General features: G+C 52.6%; 1 protein-coding gene across 1 annotated transcript in view; it reads left to right on the top strand.

The window, feature by feature from the left end:
* LOC119796947 (ras-responsive element-binding protein 1-like) overlaps positions 1-21,754 on the top strand; it is a 58,479-nt gene extending 36,725 nt beyond the window's left edge. Inside the window, 18 exon segments of the mRNA XM_038305733.1 lie at positions 436-778; positions 2,496-2,565; positions 3,121-3,210; positions 3,283-3,446; positions 12,471-12,612; positions 12,691-12,836; positions 14,097-14,286; positions 14,370-14,636; positions 14,773-15,223; positions 15,309-15,394; positions 15,396-16,873; positions 16,942-17,120; positions 17,192-17,410; positions 19,519-19,668; positions 19,754-19,891; positions 19,970-20,076; positions 20,198-20,819; positions 21,141-21,754. Coding sequence (XP_038161661.1) covers positions 436-778; positions 2,496-2,565; positions 3,121-3,210; positions 3,283-3,446; positions 12,471-12,612; positions 12,691-12,836; positions 14,097-14,286; positions 14,370-14,636; positions 14,773-15,223; positions 15,309-15,394; positions 15,396-16,873; positions 16,942-17,120; positions 17,192-17,410; positions 19,519-19,668; positions 19,754-19,891; positions 19,970-20,076; positions 20,198-20,819; positions 21,141-21,685 — 5,387 coding nt within the window. The 3' untranslated portion in view covers positions 21,686-21,754.

Below are 21,754 nucleotides of genomic sequence, written 5' to 3'. Positions count from 1 at the left end.
ATTTTATCTATTTATCTTATTTTAAGAGTAAACTAATCTACCTACTCAAATTAAGGGTAAATACACTTAATTTAAGAAAGTTTTACTTATTTCTAGATCATTTTTGCAGTGCAATTAGCAGCTGGTCCACACTGCAAAAAAAAAAAAAAACTATCTAAAAATTAGTAAATACGTCTTAAATTCAGTGTATTTACTCTTATTTTGAAAAGGTAAATCAGATGATCTGCCAAATTTTCTTGTTCCATTGGAAAAATGTCTCTTTTAATTCCTCAATTCAAGATAAAAGATCCTTATTTTAAGAAAAACTGACTAATCTAGATTGGGATTTTCAGAACCGGGTTCTCGGTCAGTTTTAGCTCCAGCAGACCAGAATTCTCGCCTCGTCTGTATTTGAACAGCAGAAGCTAACGTCTGCTGGGTTTGTTCTCTTCCCAGCAGTCATGGAGAAGCTTCAGGAGGAGGAAGGAGCCAGCAGGCAGGTGGACATGGAGGACGGGCTCCTGAAGGAGGAGGCGACGCTCGGCGAGCTGAAAGATACCAGAGACGCCTCCATCACGGAGGAGCCGGACCCGGCGAGGCCGCCGGTGATATCTGCTTCTCCAGCTGCCATCAACGGAGCCAAGGAGGGAGCAGAACCGCTCCAGAACGGAGACCTGTCCTCCATCAACGCCATGATGTCAACGGTGATGTCAGCCGCCGGGACGATCAACGGAGGAGGAGGAAATGAAGGAGAGAGCGGCGTTCCTTCAACCAGCTCCTCGGCTGGACCTTCTCCCAGGTCAGACTGAAGCGGCTCTATGAGCTTTATGTCCTTTTTTAAAACAACATTCTCATTTCTGATCTGATTTTATTTAAATTTTATTTAGAAAAATATAAATGTGTGAATAATATAATACATTTTTTTTAACTTTTGTTTTTATTTTAAAAGCTAGATTTTAATTATGAGACATTTTTTCTACCTGACTGGAATCCTGAAGAGGACCGAGTTTAATCCCTTTGGACCGAAATCGGTTTATGATGATTATTAAGACATCGGCCAAACTAGGGTAGCCTCTGAAAATAAAATGTAATTCTATTTATTCTATTTCTATAGCTCCAATTCACATCATGTCCTCTCAGGTCACTTTCCAGTTCACCAGATCATCCAGTCAGATTGATTCAAAGTTTTCTATCTAAGGAAAACCAGCTGATTGCATCGACTCATTGACTCTTCAGCAATCCCTCACACTAAGCATGCTTGTAGCGACAGTGGAGAGGAACAGGAAGAAACCTCAGAAAGAGAGCAGAACGTTAGAGATTGAACTAACAGATTCTGCAGAGTGGGAGAATAGAGATAGAATGAAGCAGAATGAAGAAAAAGGGGTCCCTATGTCCTCCAGCAGTCTAAGCCTATAGCAGCAGAACTATAGAGATAGCTGAAGTTTTGCTTCCAAAAGGATTTCACTCACAGAAGAAAAGATTTACCGGGTCTTTAGGGTGGAAGGCCAAGAAGTTTACTTTTTAAAAAGTTTGCCACCCTAAGTTTGAAATCTCAGTTTAAACATAAAGTAAGACTTCTAAATAAAAAAACAAACGTTAGCAGTGGTTGGAAGATGGAGGGAGCAGCCATGATGCTCTGACACATCAGCGAACGCATCCAGACAGAAGCTGCTGCTGATGTAAGAAAAACAAAACAAACATCAGTCGGACTATAAATCCCTCCATCTCTGGTTTATATTAGTTTATAATCGAGACCAAAAAAGGTGATTAAACTTCTTAATTAGCCTTTGATCTAATATTTAGAAGGTTTTAATCTGAATCTGTAGTTTGTTTATTTACGGCGTCAGACTTGTTTCTCCTTCAGTTTCTCCTTCAGCCTGTTGGGGAGTTTCTGCCGAGCGGCTCAGAGCGACGAGAAACTGCTGAGTCAGCAGAACTCTGATTAGCCAACAGCTGTTCAATGTTTAAAATTCCTCAAACTGTCTCTTTAAGGCAGGCGGTTAAACCGTCTGCTTTCCCCCCATAAACAATCACTGTAGTGTAACTGATGCAAACGTAACACACTGCCTTGCTTCATCGGGTCGGTGCTGAGGGAATTGAACCTGCACTGAAAAAATTTATTCTAGATGAGTCATTTTTTTCTTTAAATAGGTGCATTTGTTCTTGAATTGAAGAGATAAAACATTTATCCAATGGAAAAAGACAATTTACATTTAAAATAAAAGAAAAAAACTATTATTTCAAGTGCATATTATCTATTTATCTTATTTTAAGAGTAAAAATACTCATTCTATTGCAAACTTTCTACTTTACCTTTTCAAATTAATGGTAAATACGCTTAATTTAAGACATATTTACTTATTTCTAAATAGTTTTTCCAGAGCAGGAAGACAAACCGAACCGTTTCAGATCAAAAACCGACCAGATGTGGGATAAAGTTGCTCCACGGGTTTGAACATCTCTGGGTTTATCAGAGTCAGCATCTATGTAACGTAGTTCTGTGTCTCTGTGCGCAGCCCCTCACCCAGCAAGTCTCTGACGGCCGCCATGAGAGCCCCGCCAGGTCGCAACGCTCGACGCAACCAGGTAGGAAACGCCGCCTCGCCGCCGTGCTGCTTTCCTCCTTTCCCATCATGCACTGGGGCATTCCTGCTCCTGTCAGGGCTTCCTGTGCCTCAAACAGGAAATAGGAAGTTCTGCCTCCTGAGCCGAGGATGTGTGTGTGTGTGTGTGTGTGTGTGTGTGAAGGTTTCTCCTCAGCGGGGGGGGGCGTGTCCTCTAGATGTCGTTGTGGTTCGGCTCCTCAGGTTCTGTCTGATCAGAAAATGATCACTTCCTGCCCCAGAATGCTCCCCCTGTCCCACTTCCTGCCCCTCAGTGCTAGAGGAGCTATTTTTCTGACCAATCAGAGCCCAGCGAGCAGAGAGACGACCCCACATGCCCTTTCTGTCCACCCCGGACCTGGAGGACGCCTCCAGAAGGTCTGACTATAAAAGTGATGCTGTGGGCTGTGCCTTTGACTCTGCTAAATGAAAAAAAGGAGGGAATCACCATGGCAACGAGCTGCTTCTCTGTGGAATCAATCTCCTGCCGGAGGAAGATCTTTCTCTGTCTCACGCCGCGGTTTTAATGTCTCCTCAGGACACCAAAGACGACAGCTTGGCCTTCATCTGCCCGCTGTGCGACAAGAACTGCCAGACGCAGCACCAGCTGACCATGCACATCCGACAGGTAAGCCCCACCCCCCCACACCGCGCGCCGCAGCCGAGCCGAAACAACACCTGAGCTGTCGTTCTCCCGCAGCACAACGCCGACACCGGCGCCACCGATCACTCCTGCAGCATCTGCGGGAAGTGCCTGAGCTCGGCCTCGTCGCTGGACCGACACATGCTGGTCCACAGCGGGGAGAGGCCGTACAAATGCACCATCTGCGGACAGACGTTCACCACCAACGGCAACATGCACAGGTGACCCACAGCGCACACACACAGCCTCCGGGTCGTTTAGTTCTCTGATACGATCCACTGCGACCTGAAGTCCACATCCAATGGTTAAGGTGGTTAAGCTAGGCACTTCTACTCCATCATCATCTGGTACGCTGATTCCACCGCCAGGGACAAGACTGCAGGCGTGGGGGGGGGGTGCACAGGAAGTAAGGCGAGATTTTAGATCCACTCTCCCCCATCAAACACCCACCCAGAGCTCCACCCAGTCATTTATCAGTGAGGCCCAGACTGCGCTGCTCATTAACAGACGTTTCAGTCAAACACGGGTCCAACTGGAAGAGTGAAACCAAAAGTTTTTAGAGTCAGAGAAAGAGAGATGGATCCATGCTCCGTCCCTCTTCCTCCGTCTGCTGCTGCGGCATGAAGAGCCGTGGGCAGGAAGGAATGACTGGAGGCCGACGCAAACACAACCAGCCCATTTATTCTTCTGCTCTCTGGCTTCAAGAAAATAGAGCTGCTCTGTGTCCACGATCTGTCTCATCTTTAGTTTTTCTTTTCATCTCTGAGTTTCAGCTTTATTACCAAAGAGTCTGGATCCTTTAAAGTTGTAGGGAAATCATATTTAGATGTCAAATCATTCAGGCTAAAACATGTGTATAAATGTAAAAATTTAGAAAATTTCTATTTTTAACAAGAATCCTGTCTTAAAATCTGTGTTTTTTCCGTTATCTTCTGCAGGCCAGTTAGTTCTACGTCAGCCTGAACACCTAAATTCGGCCAATCATATATCAACGGTCATCTGTCAATCAAATGTTTTCGGTCATAGCATCTTGATTCATGTGTCGCAGCTAATATACGCAACGGTTGAAACCAGAATCCTTTCCTTTCCCATTGAGTTGCGTCCCAGTGTTCACGGGGATGGACGTCTGTGTCTTCGGCAGGCGTAGAGCTAACAGAACTGGCAGCGTTGCGAGGCAAGGGCTCAAACATGTACGGCTGGAAGCCTTCTACACCAAACCAAGCTTCTGCCGCCCTGGCGTCCTCTTCCACAACATCTTCGTCCCCGCTTTCCTCCTCTAAATAAAAAATGGATGACGGAGGAGACTCATCCACGACCTCCGACACTAAACTCTCCTCCTCTTGCATGTTTCCGCTGTCCATAGCGTTCCTTGACAGCGTCGTTTCTAAGTCACCAATTTAGTGCTACTTGGTCCCAATGGAATTTCCCATTGGGAACCTGCTAGCACTCAGTTGCTAACTGGTTAGCAACTTAGTGCTACTTGGTCCCAATGGAATTTCCCATTGGGAACCTGCTAGCACTAAGTTGCTAACTGGTTAGCAACTTAGTGCTTCTTGGTCCCAATGGAATTTCCCATTGGGAACCTGCTAGCACTAAGTTGCTAACTGGTTAGCAAGATGCTTCCGACAAACCGGCCACAACCAAACATGCTTGTGAACCTTCCGCCACAACAATCCCGCCCCCTTGATAATCGACCAATCACATTCACTGTATTCACTCGTGTAAAGTCGGGCACCACTCGGGAAAATTCGGAAATGCAACGTTTGGAACAGCTGCTTCTCTACGACTTTAAGTACAACAGAGACAGCTGTGACGCTTAACTTAATTCTGCTTGTGCATCGTTCAATTTACCGTATTTCCCGGACTATAAGCTGCTACTTTTTTCCCACGCTTTGAACCATGCGGCTTATAAGAAGCTGCATGGTTTTCTAACCGCCAGAGGTGGAAGTCAAAGAATGAGTGGCTAATTTTCATTTAGCACAAGAACATGCTAGCATTAGGCACGACGGAGAATAAATGTCACAAATTCCCACATTTTGACATTTATTTGCTGCATTAAAGCTGCTGAACCAATGAAGAGACTGAGCTCAACTCCTGCAGAGCTGAAATAAAGAGCTGATGAAGCTCTATCTTTCAGTAGAAGCTGTTACTTCTGCAAGCTAACAAGCTAACGGGAGCTAGCATTCTCCTTCTTCCCTACACCGGGGGCTATAAGTAGAGCTCCCCCTATAGGTTTGGTGGAGACAGTTCAGTAGATATTAGCAGCTTATAGCCCAATGCTGCTTATAGATGTACGTTTCCAGTTTTTTCAAATAATTGATAAATAATCTCTTTACCGTTTATGATGGTTTTTGTAAAGTCTTACCAATTAATGATTAAACAAAAAGATCAACCAGACCTCAAACAAGATGAATGAGATGCAGAGACCTTAAAGGAGCCCACAGAAACGTAGCAACAAGACGTATAGCAGCTGAACAAAGATAGGTCACTCGTACATCTATAGAGCTGCATCTAGTTAGAAAAAACAGAATCTTAATCGGTTAACCTACAAGTTGCAAAGACAGACAGACTGAAACCACTAGAAGTAGCAAGAAAGAAAATAGACAAGTTTGTAACTTATTGATCTCTTCTTCTCTGCAAATGGGTCTAATTTATAAACACTTAATGAAACAGCTAGTGGTGTTTATAAATGCTGTTTATGGTTAAAACTGGCTAATTTGATCTGATGCTGCAGGAGTGATCGGCGGCGCTGTTAACAATAGTCCACAAGTTTTACGCAAGCTGTTTTAGTCTGGATTTATAAACACCAGTAGAAACAACAGGTGGTGTTTATAAAGGCTGTTTACAGTACAGACTGGCTTTTCTAATATCTGATGTTATAAACAGCTGCAAACGGATTACACAAACTGTTTCAGTCTGGATTTATAAACTCAGTTAGAAACAACTGGTGGTGTTTATAAAGGCTGTTTACAGTACAGACTGGCTTTTCTAATATCTGATGTTATAAACAGCGGGAAACGGATTACACAAGCCGTTTCAGTCTGGATTTATAAACTCAGTTAGAAACAACTGGTGGTGTTTTGTCTATAGTTCAAACTGGCTGTTCTACGCTCTGATCAGGAGTTATAAACAGTCGTCCACATAGTTTAGATGGACAGTTCAGTCTGGATTTATAAAGTGAAACAACAGATGGTGTTTATAAAGGCTGTTTACAGTACAGACTGGCTTTTCTAATATCTGATGTTATAAACAGCTGCAAACGGATTACACAAACCATTTCAGTCTGGATTTATAAACTCAATTAGAAACAACTGGTGGTGTTTTGTCTATAGTTCAAACTGGCTGTTCTACGCTCTGATCAGGAGTTATAAACAGTCCACTGCGTATAATCAGACAGTGAATTTAGAACCAACTAGTGGTGTGTATAAATGCTTTCTGTGGCTCGTAATGGCTTTTCCTGATCTGGAGTTATAAACAACATCCTACAGGTTTTTCCATCGGTAACTTTATTCTGCATTTATAAACTCCAGTTGGAGTGGTAAAACAGTCAGCTTATAGAACGGTGACTGTGAACGCAGCTCGGTGTGCGGCTTGGTCTGGACTCAGAACTAAAGCTAAACAAACAGGAACCGGTTTGGTGGGAAAAAGCATCAGAGAGGAGATGATGCAGCAACGTGATGCAAAGCAACAGGTTAGATGTCTGGAGATGTGCAGACATGTTCTAGTAAAGCATTTCTTTTCTTCACTCAGCACCAAGGGGCTGATGGGTAATGTAGTTTGAGAGGCTCCCCTGGTGCTGCTTCAGGTCGAGCAGAGAGCCGGTTTTTCCGGTCCGATCCGATCCAGACTTTTCTGAAACTCATTTCCAATGCAAACTGCAGACGGAGCTGGGGGAGGGGGGGGGGGGGGGGGGGGGGGGGAGCGAAGATGAGGAACAGCATCCTTTGAGATTTGAGGGCCTCCTCAGGAGAAGATATGAAACGGCTCATTTAGTTTTAATGTTTGAACAGAGCTGAGGTGAAAACTGAGACCAGAGGAAGATTTTCCCTTAATATAAATTCCTCCTTTTCCTTCCATCTTGTGTAATCCTCCTCCTCCTCCTCCTCCCTCCTTTCTTTGTCTTAGCTTCTTCTCCTTTTTTCCCTTTTCTGTCCTGTGGGCCTTTTTAACCCCTTTCTTCCCTGGGACTCCTGCACTCTTCATTTTATTTTATTCTTTATTTTTTCCTTTCCTGCTGTTTTTTTTTTCCTCCTCCTTGTTTCCTCTTTAAGTTTCTCCTTCATCAAACTCCTCTTCCCTTGCTTCCATCCCTCCTCCTCCTCCTCTCAGCAGCTGTCTGCTCTCTCCCTCTGCTCTGTATCTGTTTCTGCTGACTCTGCAGGCTGGCCCGTCTTTGATTGGACGCTTGTTGGGTCACGGGTTCGTCTGCTGCAGACCTCGCTCTCTCATTGGCCCACTGCTTCCCTGAGTTTTGATTGGTTAATGAGCCGCTTCCTGTCAGCTGCTCCCAGATCTGCTGACTGGCTGTCAGGACCTCTTATGGTTGTCCAGCGGCTGCCTGAGGCCTCTATTAATAGATGACACCTTGAAGCAGCACCTCCTGATGTCACCTTTTGACTCCTTATTCTCTTTGACCCAGATCTCCTTCCTCTTGTTTTCTATAAAATCATCCTCCTGCTTTACAACCTCCCTCCTCTCTGCGTCTCCTCCTGTCCTTTCTTTCTTCATCCATCTTATCTATTGTTTACACATTTTCCTCCTCAGCCTCCTTTTTATCATCTCCTCCTTGTTCTCTGTCTGTTTTTTTTAATGTCATCTATTGCTCCATCTGTCCCCACCTCCTTACTCCCTCTGATGCCTCCTTTCTTCCTTTGATGCCTCCTTACTCCCTTTGATGCCTCCTTTCTCCCTTTGATGCCTCCTTTCTCCCTTTGATGCCTCCTTACTCCCTTTGATGCCTCCTTTCTCCCTTTGATGCCTCCTTACTCCCTTTGATGCCTCCTTTCTCCCTTTGATGCCTCCTTACTCCCTTTGATGCCTCCTTTCTCCCTTTGATGCCTCCTTTCTTCCTTTGATGCCTCCTTACTCCCTTTGATGCCTCCTTTCTCCCTTTGATGCCTCCTTACTCCCTTTGATGCCTCCTTACTCCCTTTGATGCCTCCTTTCTCCCTTTGATGCCTCCTTACTCCCTTTGATGCCTCCTTTCTCCCTTTGATGCCTCCTTTCTCCCTTTGATGCCTCCTTACTCCCTTTGATGCCTCCTTACTCCCTTTGATGCCTCCTTTCTCCCTTTGATGCCTCCTTACTCCCTTTGATGCCTCCTTACTCCCTTTGATGCCTCCCTACTCCCTTTGATGCCTCCTTACTCCCTCTGATGCCTCCTTTCTTCCTTTGATGCCTCCTTACTCCCTTTGATGCCTCCTTACTCCCTCTGATGCCTTCTTACTCCCTCTGATACCTCCTCACTCCTTCTGATGAACTCCTTTCTCCCTCTGATGCCTCCTTTCTTCCTTTGATGCCTCCTTACTCCCTTTGATGTCTCCTTACTGCCTCCGATGCCTCCTTACTGCCTCCGATGCCTCCTTACTGCCTCCGATGCCTCCTTTCTCCCTCTGACGTCTCCTTACTCCCTCTGACGTCTCCTTACTCCCTCTGATGCCTCCTTTCTCCCTTTGATGCCTCCTTACTCCCTTTGATGCCTCCTTTCTCCCTTTGATGCCTCCTTACTCCCTTTGATGCCTCCTTTCTCCCTTTGATGCCTCCTTTCTTCCTTTGATGCCTCCTTACTCCCTTTGATGCCTCCTTTCTCCCTTTGATGCCTCCTTACTCCCTTTGATGCCTCCTTTCTCCCTTTGATGCCTCCTTACTCCCTTTGATGCCTCCTTTCTCCCTTTGATGCCTCCTTACTCCCTTTGATGCCTCCTTTCTCCCTTTGATGCCTCCTTTCTTCCTTTGATGCCTCCTTACTCCCTTTGATGCCTCCTTTCTCCCTTTGATGCCTCCTTACTCCCTTTGATGCCTCCTTTCTCCCTTTGATGCCTCCTTTCTCCCTTTGATGCCTCCTTTCTCCCTTTGATGCCTCCTTACTCCCTTTGATGCCTCCTTACTCCCTTTGATGCCTCCTTTCTCCCTTTGATGCCTCCTTACTCCCTTTGATGCCTCCTTACTCCCTTTGATGCCTCCTTACTCCCTTTGATGCCTCCTTACTCCCTCTGATGCCTCCTTTCTTCCTTTGATGCCTCCTTACTCCCTTTGATGCCTCCTTACTCCCTCTGATGCCTTCTTACTCCCTCTGATACCTCCTCACTCCTTCTGATGAACTCCTTTCTCCCTCTGATGCCTCCTTACTCCCTTTGATGTCTCCTTACTGCCTCCGATGCCTCCTTACTGCCTCCGATGCCTCCTTACTGCCTCCGATGCCTCCTTTCTCCCTCTGACGTCTCCTTACTCCCTCTGACGTCTCCTTACTCCCTCTGACGTCTCCTTACTCCCTCTGATGTCTCCTGTCTGCCTCCGTTGCCTCCTTTCTTCCTCCGATGTCTCCTTTTTCCCTCTGTCGTCTCCTTTTTTCCTTCTGATGCCTCCTTACTCCCTCTGATGCCTCCTTATACCCTCTGATGTCTCCTTTCTCCCTCCGATGCTTCCTTTCTCCCTCCGATGCTTCCTTTCTCCCTCTGACGTCTCCTTTCTCCCTCCGATGCTTCCTTTCTCCCTCTGATGCTTCCTTTCTCCCTCTAATGCTTCCTTTCTCCCTCCGATGCTTCCTTTCTCCCTCTGACGTCTCCTTACTCCCTCTGACGTCTCCTTTCTCCCTCCGATGCTTCCTTTCTCCCTCCGATGCTTCCTTTCTCCCTCCGATGCTTCCTTACTGCCTCCGATGCCTCCTTACTGCCTCCGATGCCTCCTTTCTCCCTCTGACGTCTCCTTACTCCCTCTGACGTCTCCTTTCTCCCTCTAATGCTTCCTTTCTCCCTCCGATGCTTCCTTTCTCCCTCCGATGCTTCTTTTCTCCCTCTGACGTCTCCTTTCTCCCTCTGAAGTCTCCTTTCTCCCTTTGATGCCTCCTTTCTCCCTTTGATGCCTCCTTTCTCCCTTTGATGCCTCCTTACTCCCTTTGATGCCTCCTTACTCCCTTTGATGCCTCCTTTCTCCCTTTGATGCCTCCTTACTCCCTTTGATGCCTCCTTACTCCCTTTGATGCCTCCTTACTCCCTTTGATGCCTCCTTACTCCCTCTGATGCCTCCTTTCTTCCTTTGATGCCTCCTTACTCCCTTTGATGCCTCCTTACTCCCTCTGATGCCTTCTTACTCCCTCTGATACCTCCTCACTCCTTCTGATGAACTCCTTTCTCCCTCTGATGCCTCCTTTCTTCCTTTGATGCCTCCTTACTCCCTTTGATGTCTCCTTACTGCCTCCGATGCCTCCTTACTGCCTCCGATGCCTCCTTACTGCCTCAGATGCCTCCTTTCTCCCTCTGACGTCTCCTTACTCCCTCTGACGTCTCCTTACTCCCTCTGATGCCTCCTTTCTCCCTTTGATGCCTCCTTACTCCCTTTGATGCCTCCTTTCTCCCTTTGATGCCTCCTTACTCCCTTTGATGCCTCCTTTCTCCCTTTGATGCCTCCTTTCTTCCTTTGATGCCTCCTTACTCCCTTTGATGCCTCCTTTCTCCCTTTGATGCCTCCTTACTCCCTTTGATGCCTCCTTTCTCCCTTTGATGCCTCCTTACTCCCTTTGATGCCTCCTTTCTCCCTTTGATGCCTCCTTACTCCCTTTGATGCCTCCTTTCTCCCTTTGATGCCTCCTTTCTTCCTTTGATGCCTCCTTACTCCCTTTGATGCCTCCTTTCTCCCTTTGATGCCTCCTTACTCCCTTTGATGCCTCCTTTCTCCCTTTGATGCCTCCTTTCTCCCTTTGATGCCTCCTTACTCCCTTTGATGCCTCCTTTCTCCCTTTGATGCCTCCTTACTCCCTTTGATGCCTCCTTTCTCCCTTTGATGCCTCCTTTCTTCCTTTGATGCCTCCTTACTCCCTTTGATGCCTCCTTTCTCCCTTTGATGCCTCCTTACTCCCTTTGATGCCTCCTTTCTCCCTTTGATGCCTCCTTACTCCCTTTGATGCCTCCTTTCTCCCTTTGATGCCTCCTTACTCCCTTTGATGCCTCCTTTCTCCCTTTGATGCCTCCTTTCTTCCTTTGATGCCTCCTTACTCCCTTTGATGCCTCCTTTCTCCCTTTGATGCCTCCTTACTCCCTTTGATGCCTCCTTTCTCCCTTTGATGCCTCCTTACTCCCTTTGATGCCTCCTTTCTCCCTTTGATGCCTCCTTTCTCCCTTTGATGCCTCCTTACTCCCTTTGATGCCTCCTTACTCCCTTTGATGCCTCCTTTCTCCCTTTGATGCCTCCTTACTCCCTTTGATGCCTCCTTACTCCCTTTGATGCCTCCTTACTCCCTCTGATGCCTCCTTTCTTCCTTTGATGCCTCCTTACTCCCTTTGATGCCTCCTTACTCCCTCTGATGCCTTCTTACTCCCTCTGATACCTCCTCACTCCTTCTGATGAACTCCTTTCTCCCTCTGATGCCTCCTTACTCCCTTTGATGTCTCCTTACTGCCTCCGATGCCTCCTTACTGCCTCCGATGCCTCCTTACTGCCTCCGATGCCTCCTTTCTCCCTCTGACGTCTCCTTACTCCCTCTGACGTCTCCTTACTCCCTCTGACGTCTCCTTACTCCCTCTGATGTCTCCTGTCTGCCTCCGTTGCCTCCTTTCTTCCTCCGATGTCTCCTTTTTCCCTCTGTCGTCTCCTTTTTTCCTTCTGATGCCTCCTTACTCCCTCTGATGCCTCCTTATACCCTCTGATGTCTCCTTTCTCCCTCCGATGCTTCCTTTCTCCCTCCGATGCTTCCTTTCTCCCTCCGATGCTTCCTTTCTCCCTCTGACGTCTCCTTTCTCCCTCCGATGCTTCCTTTCTCCCTCTGATGCTTCCTTTCTCCCTCTAATGCTTCCTTTCTCCCTCCGATGCTTCCTTTCTCCCTCCGATGCTTCTTTTCTCCCTCTGACGTCTCCTTTCTCCCTCTGAAGTCTCCTTTCTCCCTCTGAAGTCTCCTTTCTCCCTCTGACGTCTCCTTTCTCCCCCTCATGTCTCACACAGTCTCAGTTTTCAGGGTCAGACTAAGTTGGACCGTAATGTTTTCCCAGAATCCCTTGGATCTGACCGGTTTCTTCATCTCTCCTCCTCTTCAGGCACATGAAGATCCACGACAAGGACCCGAACGGTCTGATCCCCCTCAGCAGCCCTCCCTCCCCGACCAAACGCCGCCGTCCTTCCATGAAGCGGCGGCAGGGCCTGGAGGAGGAGCTCGGAGACGAGCCGCCCAGTAAGAAGGTAACCGGTTCTTCCCGCTCTGGGTTCCATCTGGCCCGTGTTCCTCAGAGAACTAGAACGGCTCGGTTCTGTGTCCAGGTGATGGAGGATGCGGCGGCGGACGAGTTCATGGCGGTCCACGGCTCCGAGGAGGAGCTGCTGCCATGTCCCATCTGCTTTAAGACCTGCAGCTCCAGACTGGACCTGGACGCTCACATGGACACTCATCCAGACACCATGCTCAGGTACACGACCTGAACTCACCCATCTCAGCCAATCGGAGACACCGAGGTCAGTTTGTTCCTGCGGGAAAATAAAGCAGGAAGCAATGGAGGAAAGATCAAAGTGGAAAATTAGAAAACATTATGAGGAGAAAACATGAAGGACAGGAGGGAAGGAATGAGGTCAGCAGGCGGCGCTGAGCTCGTTATGGAGGAAGGAGAATACTTAGAGGTAAATCCTCCTTAATCAGCCGGTAAGAGGATAGACTGCACTGCAGGGAGAGGAGAGGAGAGGAGGAGGAGAGGAGAGGAGGAGGAGAGGAGAGGAGAGAGGAGGAGAGAGGAGAGGAGAGAGGAGAGGAGAGAGGAGGAGAGTAGAGGAGAGGGTAGAGGAGAGAGGAGAGGAGAGGAGAGGAGGAAGAGAGGAGAGGACGAGGAGAGGAGAGGAGAGAGGAGAGGAGGAGAGGAGAGGAGAGGAGGAAGAGAGGAGAGGAGAGGAGAGAGGAGAGGAGAGGAGGAAGAGAGGAGAGGAAAGGAGGAGGAGAGGAGAGGAGGAAGAGAGGAGAGGAGGAAGAGAGGAGAGGAGGAGAGGAGAGGAGAAAGAGAAAGGAAAGTTAGTTTGATGGAAGAACTCAGACAGCTGACAGGTAATTTCTATAGCGCCAATTCACAACACATCTCAGGGCACTTTGATGCTTGTAGCGACAGTGGAGAGGAAAAACTCCCTTTGAACAGGAAGAAACGTCCAGTAGAACCAGGCTCAGTGTGAGCGGCCATCTGCTGAGGCCCACTGGGGTTCAAGGAAACAGAAGCAGACATAGAAAAAGAAGCATAGATACAAAAGGCAACTGTCAACCAGCTCCACAGGCGGCCCCGTCCAGGAAACACACAGCCAGGCAGACGAGCTCCGAGCCAGCTCCCATGTCAGAGGATGAAGAGAGCACATCCAGTTAGTCACAGTCAGAGAAACAGGACTACACTGGAAAACAGGCCAAGCTCCAACATCTAGAAACAAAGGTGTTGATGGCAGCAGCACAGCTGATATTTCTCTCCAGGATGGAGTCACAGCCAAACAGGAACAGACCAGATGAAGCTACTATGAGAAAAAGCAGAGAGAGCAGAACGTTAGAGATTGAACTAACAGATTCTGCAGAGTGGGAGAATAGAGATAGAATGAAGCAGAATGATGAAAAAGGGGTCCCTATGTCCTCCAGCAGTCTAAGCCTATAGCAGCAGAACTATAGAGATAGATCACCTGAGCGTCTCCTTTGATCTCCTCTACAGGTGTGATCTCTGCTGCCTTTCGTTCAGAACCCACCGCGGCCTGCTGCGCCACAATGCTGGCGTCCATAAGCTCCTCCCCCAGGACCCCAGCGGTCGTCCCTTCATCCAGAACAACCCCTCCATCCCCACCGGCTTCAACGACCTCGCCTTCATCGACTTTTCCTGCAAGAAGTTTGCTCACATCGCTCAGGTAGAGCCCCACCCACCCCTCGCCGCCATCGGCGTCGCTGCTCTGAACCGTCAGGTCTCTGACCCGTCCGTCTGTCCCTCCAGGTCTGGTGTGAGTCCAACCTGCGGCGCTGCATCAGTAAGTTCCACCGTTTTGTCTGCGACTCCTGCGATAAGGCCTTCCCTCTGCGCTCCGCCCTGGACCTCCATAGAACCGTCTCCCACGCGGAGAAACCCGCTGCTGAGGTCGAGGACAGAGTGAAGGCCAACGGAGGGAGGCGGGCCGAGGAAGCTCAGGACGCTGGAGCTGGACCCCCAGCATCAGAGCAGTCCAGTTTCCTGGAGGGTCTGGGCCTGCAGCACGTCTCTAAGGTGGGCTGCTCCTCCTCCTGCTCCTGCTCCTCCTGCTCCTCCTCCTGCTCCTGCTCCTCCTCCTGCTCCTGCTCCTCCTCCTGCTCCTGCTCCTCCTCCTGCTCCTCTCCTGATCCTTGTTCTGTTGGACTTCCAGGTGAAGCTCGGTCCGACGGACGACGAGATCCATCAGGCCCACCTGGACAGCATCAAGGTGATCCACGTGGAGCCGCTGTCCTTCAGCCTCCCCCAGGAGCCGGCCGCCGCCTTCCTGTCCGGGGGCCTGGGGGTGACGCTGGGCCTGGGGGTGGGGGGGCTGGCCGCCCTCAGCATCCCGCTGCTGGAGGCGTCCAGCTCCGCCCTGCAGGGCCTGTCGCAGCGGGACGCCCTCAACCTGCTGTCCCTGCAGCCTTTCCAGGCGGGCTTCCTGCTGCAGCCGGAGGGGGGCGCCGCCACGGGCAGCGGCGCCTTGTCCAGCTGTAAGCCGGGGGAGTCCGGCGCCACCAGCGTGATGGAGCTGGCCGACATCCAGCAGATCCTGAAGGTGGCGGCCGCGGCGCCCAACCATATGGGGCTTCCTCCTCTGGCCAAGGCTCCGGGTTTCTCTGGTGAGTGTCCCCCGGTCCCCCCGTCCCCCGGTTCTCCGGGCCCCCGGTTCTGGACGCTTTGTCTTCATCCTGTCTCCTCCTCCAGGTCAGCTCCCGGGTCAGAAGGCCATGCCGCCGCTGAAGCCCAAACCTCCCATCAGCCCTCGCTGCAGCCTCAGTGCCACCACCCCTCCCCCCCCTGCAGAGCTCCCAGCAGGCCTCACTGGGCTGCATCAGCCCCAGCCTGCCCCCCCCAACGCCCTCCCTCTTCAAGTCGCCATCCTCGGCGGGGGACGGCCCCCACATGGAAGCAGAGTCGCCGGGCGATGGCAAAACGGCGCTGTCGGACTCGCCGCCGGCTGCCGCCACGGTGGTCCAGGAGGAGGCGGGGCTAAACGTCCGGAAGGCGGGAGGCAAAGCCGGGCCCGCCGCCGCCAAAGGGACGTTCCCCTGCCGCTTCTGCGACCAGGTGTTCCCTCTGTCTGGCGCCCTGCAGGCCCACATGCGCTTCCACCTGGGCATCCTGCCCCACCAGTGCAACATGTGTGACTACGTGGCGCCGGACAAGGCCACGCTGATCCGCCACCTGCGCACGCACAGCGGCGAGCGGCCCTACGTCTGCCGCATGTGCCACTACCCCTTCACCGTCAAGGCCAACTGCGAGCGCCACCTCAGGAAGAAGCACGCCAAGACGTCCAGGAAGGACATCGAGAAGAACATCAAGTACGTCACCTTCTCCTCCCCGTCCATCACCGCCGCTCCCCCCGGCACCACGCCGGAGGCGGAGACGGCCTGCGAAACCACCTGCCGCTTCTGTGGCGAGGACCTGAAGACGTACCGCGCGCTGCAGATCCACCTGCGCACGCACAACGGCTGTCAGAGGAAGCCCTTTGAGTGCCGCCGCTGCGGCGCTGCCTTCCTGGCCAAGCGGAACTGCATCCACCACCTGCTGAAGCAGCACCCGGAGGTCCAGGAGCGCGAGATCGAAGGTCACATCACCACGCTCCTGCCCGCCGCCGCCGGCACGGCCCTGAATCCAGCGGCGCTGAACGGGATCAGTCAGCCCGCCGTGCTCCTGCAGGTGAAGGCGGAGGAGATGGCTTACGCCGTAGAACTGGACCAGCCGCTGGACTTCTCTGCCAAGGGGCGGGGCAGCCAGACGGCGTCTCCCGTAATCAAAACGGAGAACTCCTCCCACGGCTTTGACTGCTCCGACTCGGACCAGCCCATCGACCTGTCCATCCCCAGCAAGCGGCAGCGCCGGGAGGCGGACGGCGGTGCGGAGAGGGAAATGAAGACGGAGCAGAATGCCGCCATGGAGCCGCAGCACCAGCTCGCCGTGGCGACCGAGGAGAAGACGGCCCTCCTTCCTCTGCAGCCTCCTCACCTGCTGAGCGGCTACCAGCTTCCCGCTGGAGCCACGCCTCCCTCCGCCAGCCGAGCTCAGCGCCTCAAGCCGCTGCTGCCCAAACCCGCCCCCGCCACCTCCTCCCCCCCCTCTGTGAAGGATCTGGCGCCGCTCGCCTCCATCGCTCAGATCATCCGCTCCGTCTCTGCAGCTCAGGGCATGCTGGACGGAAACTCCTCATCCTCGCAGGCCGACCCCGACGCCTCGCCGTCCTCCGCCATCCTGGATGCTCCGGGTGACGATGCGTCTGACAGAACCTCCAGGTACTCCTCCTTCACCTCCTCCCCTCCTCCCTTGGCGGCGCAGGATCTGATGTGTTCTCTCCTCGCAGACGGCGGTCCAGGAAGAAGCCGGCGGCTCTGGCAGCGAAGGAGAAGGTCGCTGCCGGCGGGATCGACCTGGAATCCAGCGGAGAGTTTGCCAGCGTGGAGAAGATGCTCGCCACGACCGACGCCAACAAGTTCAGCACCTATCTGCAGACCGGAACCGCAGAGCTGACGGCGAAGAAAGGTGAGATGGCGCCCGGAAAGGCGGCGGTGGAAACCGATCTCAGATTAACTCAGACTCCTTCCTCTGAACAGATGTGGAGCGAGCCGCAGCTTCCGGAGGAGGGGAGGAGAACGAGGGGAGGGGCGGCGAGGAGGCCAAGCCCGCCGGGGCTGTGGCGGCCATGACGGTACCACAGACCAAAGGGAAGAAGAACGCCTACTCCAACTCGGTGCAGAAGATGACCTGCCCCTTTTGCCCGCGGGTCTTCCCCTGGATGAGCTCGCTGCAGAGACACATGCTGACTCACACAGGTAGGAGGGAACACCTGAGGCCGGGGGGCGGGGCCTACAGGGCTGCTTCAGATCACACAACTACAGAGGTTTCATCTATAAACCGGTTTGATCCAGTGGATAAAACAGATCAGAATCTGGCGTCCCGTTATTGTCAGTAATTCCTCCCGATCAAGCATAAGGCGACAGTGGGAGGCGGCACCACCAGCAGAGGGAGAAACGGTTATAAGATCTAAACCAGATGGTTGGTTGATTAGTTATCTGGTTAATTGGTTGATTAGATCTCTCTCTAGTAGCAGGCAGAGGGCAGCAGACTGAGGTTGTGTCAAACATCCAGCCTGACCTTTGACCTCTGACCCCTCCATCACTACATAGTGGACTCTATAGTGAACTTGGTTAAATCACCGTTCAGATAGATCACCACTACTTTTCACTCCCCGTTGGTCATGAGACTCCGCCTCCTCGCACTGTGCCTTCGCCATCTTTGTTCTCCTCACCCATGATCCTTTGCAAGAGAGCTCTTGCAAAGCATTCTGGGATATATCTGTGACGGGAAATTGTGAGTCCACTACGTTTTAATCATTTAGACGTTCTGACATTCATAGAAAATGGCGTAACTACTGCAGTGCCCTATGGAGGGGTTGGGGTGGGCGTGCAGACAGCCTGGCTGTTTATTAATTCACTAGAACGTGAGTACGGACTCGTGTTCTCGCCAAGTCCGTTCTTGACTAGAACCCAAGAAAGTCTGGACTCTGGGAGAACGGGAAGAAGCGTACTGATGATGTCACCACATTCAAAGCTAGTCTGTTATTAATAGTCTCTACATAATAATAAATAACTTATTATTAAATTATTGACTTTTTTTCATTTATTGGGGGAATAATAATGAACACAGTCAGATAAACACGAATAAAATGAACATTTTGCTAAATAAAACAAAAAAATCGCCATCATAGCCAGCTGTACTTCACACACGGCTATGCAGAGAGAGGGCTACTAGAGACGGGCTAACGTTAGCCGTGGCTGGCTGCTGCAGACGGGCTAACGTTGGCCGTGGCTTGCTGCTGCAGACGGGCTAACGTTAGCCTTGGCTGGCTGCTGCAGACGGGCTAACGTTAGCCTTGGCTGGCTGCTGCAGACGGGCTAACGTTGGCCGTGGCTGGCTGCTGCAGACGGGCTAACGTTAGCCCTGGCCGGCTGCTGCAGACGGGCTAACGTTAGCCCTGGCCGGCTGCTGCAGACGGGCTAACGTTAGCCCTGGCCGGCTGCTGCAGACGGGCTAACGTTAGCCCTGGCCGGCTGCTGCAGACGGGCTAACGTTAGCCCTGGCCGGCTGCTGCAGACGGGCTAACGTTAGCCCTGGCCGGCTGCTGCAGACGGGCTAACGTTAGCCCTGGCCGGCTGCTGCAGACGGGCTAACATTAGCCCTGGCCGGCTGCTGCAGACGGGCTAACATTAGCCCTGGCCGGCTGCTGCAGACGGGCTAACATTAGCCCTGGCCGGCTGCTGCAGACGGGCTAACATTAGCCCTGGCCGGCTGCTGCAGACGGGCTAACATTAGCCCTGGCCGGCTGCTGCAGACGGGCTAACATTAGCCCTGGCCGGCTGCTGCAGACGGGCTAACGTTAGCCCTGGCCGGCTGCTGCAGACGGGCTAACGTTAGCCCTGGCCGGCTGCTGCAGACGGGCTAACGTTAGCCGTGGCCGGCTGCTGCAGACGGGCTAACGTTAGCCCTGGCTGGCTGCTGCAGACGGGCTAACGTTAGCCCTGGCTGGCTGCTGCAGACGGGCTAACGTTAGCCCTGGCTGGCTGCTGCAGACGGGCTAACGTTAGCTCTGGCTGGCTGCTGCAGACGGGCTAACGGACTTTGTCCGTTCTGTCTGTTGTGTTGCGAAATGGAACAGTGATGAGGTTTCACAAGAACGCACGAGTAGCCAGACTGAGAGAGATCCCGTGCGTCTCAGTGAGGAAAGGAGCGACTGAACGATAAACTCAGACTAGAAATGAGAGCTTCTAGAAAGCTAGAATGGAAGCGTTCTCCTCTGGGCCGTAGATCCGCGTCAGCAGCGCCCTCTCTGACTTCGCACGGGTCAGAACCACTAACCGAGGCGTTCCTCCATCTCCTCCAGGCCAGAAGCCGTTTCCATGCCCCCGCTGCGACGCCTTCTTCTCCACCAAGTCCAACTGTGAGCGCCACCTTCTGCGCAAACACGGCGTGACCCACAGGACGCTGCGACGCAACGGCGCCATCGTGAACGACGGCTCACACGAGAGCGCCGGTCAGACTGCTTCTCACCGAGTCTGGTATCGACCCCCGCGGGGGTCCGCTCTCCCTCAGGCTGACGGTTCCTTTGTGTTCTGCAGAGAGCCAGTCTGAGACGGAGCAACCGGCGCCGGAACCCAGGGACCTCATCACCACAGAACCAGGCCCGCCATCCACCGTTAACAGCCCCGCCCCTCCTGAGATCACCCAGCTGAGCCCCGCCCCCAAAGCAAGCCAAGGTCAGCCAATGATAACGCTTCAATCAGTTGGTTTTCCTTTGAACTCAGCAGGCTGACTCCAGACTGATCCTCCCACAGGTTCCAGTCCAGCTGCAGAGCAGGAAGCAGAAACCACTGAGCAGGCTGAGCAGCAGGGGGCGCCAGAGAGCAGAGCAGCAGAAGGAAAGCAGCCACTGAGCAGCAAGGTAAACATTCCCGCCTGTAAGACAGGATTCAGGGCTAACAGGCTGGAGATTTGCTCTTTTTTTCACGTAGTTTCTGTTTTTAAATGCGATTTCTGATGCTGAGGATCGTTTCCACCTTCAGGCCGACGTCACCGACGACGACGACTGTCACAGCAACAAGAGCCTCGACCTGAACTTTGGCAAGAAGCTCATCGACTTCAAGCTCTCTTCGTCTTCCGCTAGCTCTGCTCCTCCTCAGGAGGCGCCGCCCTCCTCCTCCCCCTCCTCTGCTCCCCGGGAAGCAGCGGAAATCTCCGAAGACCAGGAGGGAAGCAGCAGCCCGGCAGCCAAGCCCGACCAGAAACACGCCTGTCAGGTCTGCGCCAAGAGCTTCCGCTACGCCGCCACCCTTGCTCGCCACGAGAGGGCGCACCTCTGCGAGGAGACGCAGGCAAAGACTGAGGAGGAGGCACCTCCTGCCGCGAAGGTGGTGGTGGAGGAGGAGGAGGAGGGGATGGAGGGCAAAGCTGCCGAGCTGGAGGCAGAAGAGAAGGAGGCGGAGGAAGACGAGAGCGACGGAGGGGAGAGCGGCGAGTCGGAGAAGGAGGAGAGGAGCGACGAGGAGGCGTCGGAACCAAAGAGCGCGGAGGGAGGGGAGGCGGCGGCGGGCGGACGGGTGGACAAGAGGAAGAAGATCTGCACCGAGTGCGGGAAAAGATTCTGGTCCCTGCAGGACCTGACCCGCCACATGAGGTCCCACACAGGTAGAGACGGAGGCTCCGCCCACTGGCGGCTTCTGATTGGTCACAGGAAGATAGAGCCGTAGCTAGACTCTTTATTTAACGAAGGGCTCAGTGGGGCAACGGGTGAGCTGAGTGTCTGGTTGTCATGGTAACCGCTCAGCATCTCCATTGTCCAACCGAGCTGCCAGTGAGGGACGATTCCCGACTGATCAGCTGGTTTTACGATGAGCTCAGCGACGTCGTCACTAAAGATCAATCAGATTATTAAGAAATCCAGATCAGATGAATCAGGAATAGAAGATCGCCGCTAATCTGACGGTTTGTCGTCTCTCTGTCCCCCAGGGGAGCGGCCCTACAAGTGCCAGACCTGCGAGCGCACCTTCACCCTGAAGCACAGCCTGGTCCGCCACCAGAGGATCCACCTGAGGCCCCGCGGCGCCAGCGATGACGTCAGCGAGGACGGCGACTCCCGCGCCCCCACCCCGACCTCCACCTGCCCGCCGTCGGAGAACGAGAGCGAGTGCGGGAGCGGCGGCGCCGGAGCCAAGGAGCTGGAGGAGGAGGGCGAGTTTCAGAGGGAAGATTGGGCGGAGGGGGGCGGTTCTGATCCGGCACGGCCCGCCGCCGCAGAGGAACCGGACAACGACAACGCCGCGCGGCAGGAGCCCTCCGCGGAAATTCCCCGAGCTACTGAATCAAAGACGACGACAAGCACCGACTCCTCCGCAACACCTGACGGCGCCAAAGATCGTTCCGGCTCTCCCCCAGGGGGCGCCGCTGCGGCCCCCGCTGAAGGCTTCATCCACGGCCTGCTGGAGATCCACACCAAGCCCCCCCTGGAGCACCTCCTCCCTAACGGGGAGCCTCCGATGGTGGGCGTAGACTGAAGCCCCGCCCCCGCCGCAGTGCCATACCACAGAAGGACGTCCCCCCCACCCCACATCGACGAAGAAGCC

This window comes from Cyprinodon tularosa, unplaced genomic scaffold, assembly GCF_016077235.1.
Source record: "Cyprinodon tularosa strain WSP-4 unplaced genomic scaffold, ASM1607723v1 ctg562, whole genome shotgun sequence".
Taxonomy (NCBI): domain Eukaryota; kingdom Metazoa; phylum Chordata; class Actinopteri; order Cyprinodontiformes; family Cyprinodontidae; genus Cyprinodon; species Cyprinodon tularosa.
This window is presented reverse-complemented; position numbering and strand designations above follow the sequence as displayed.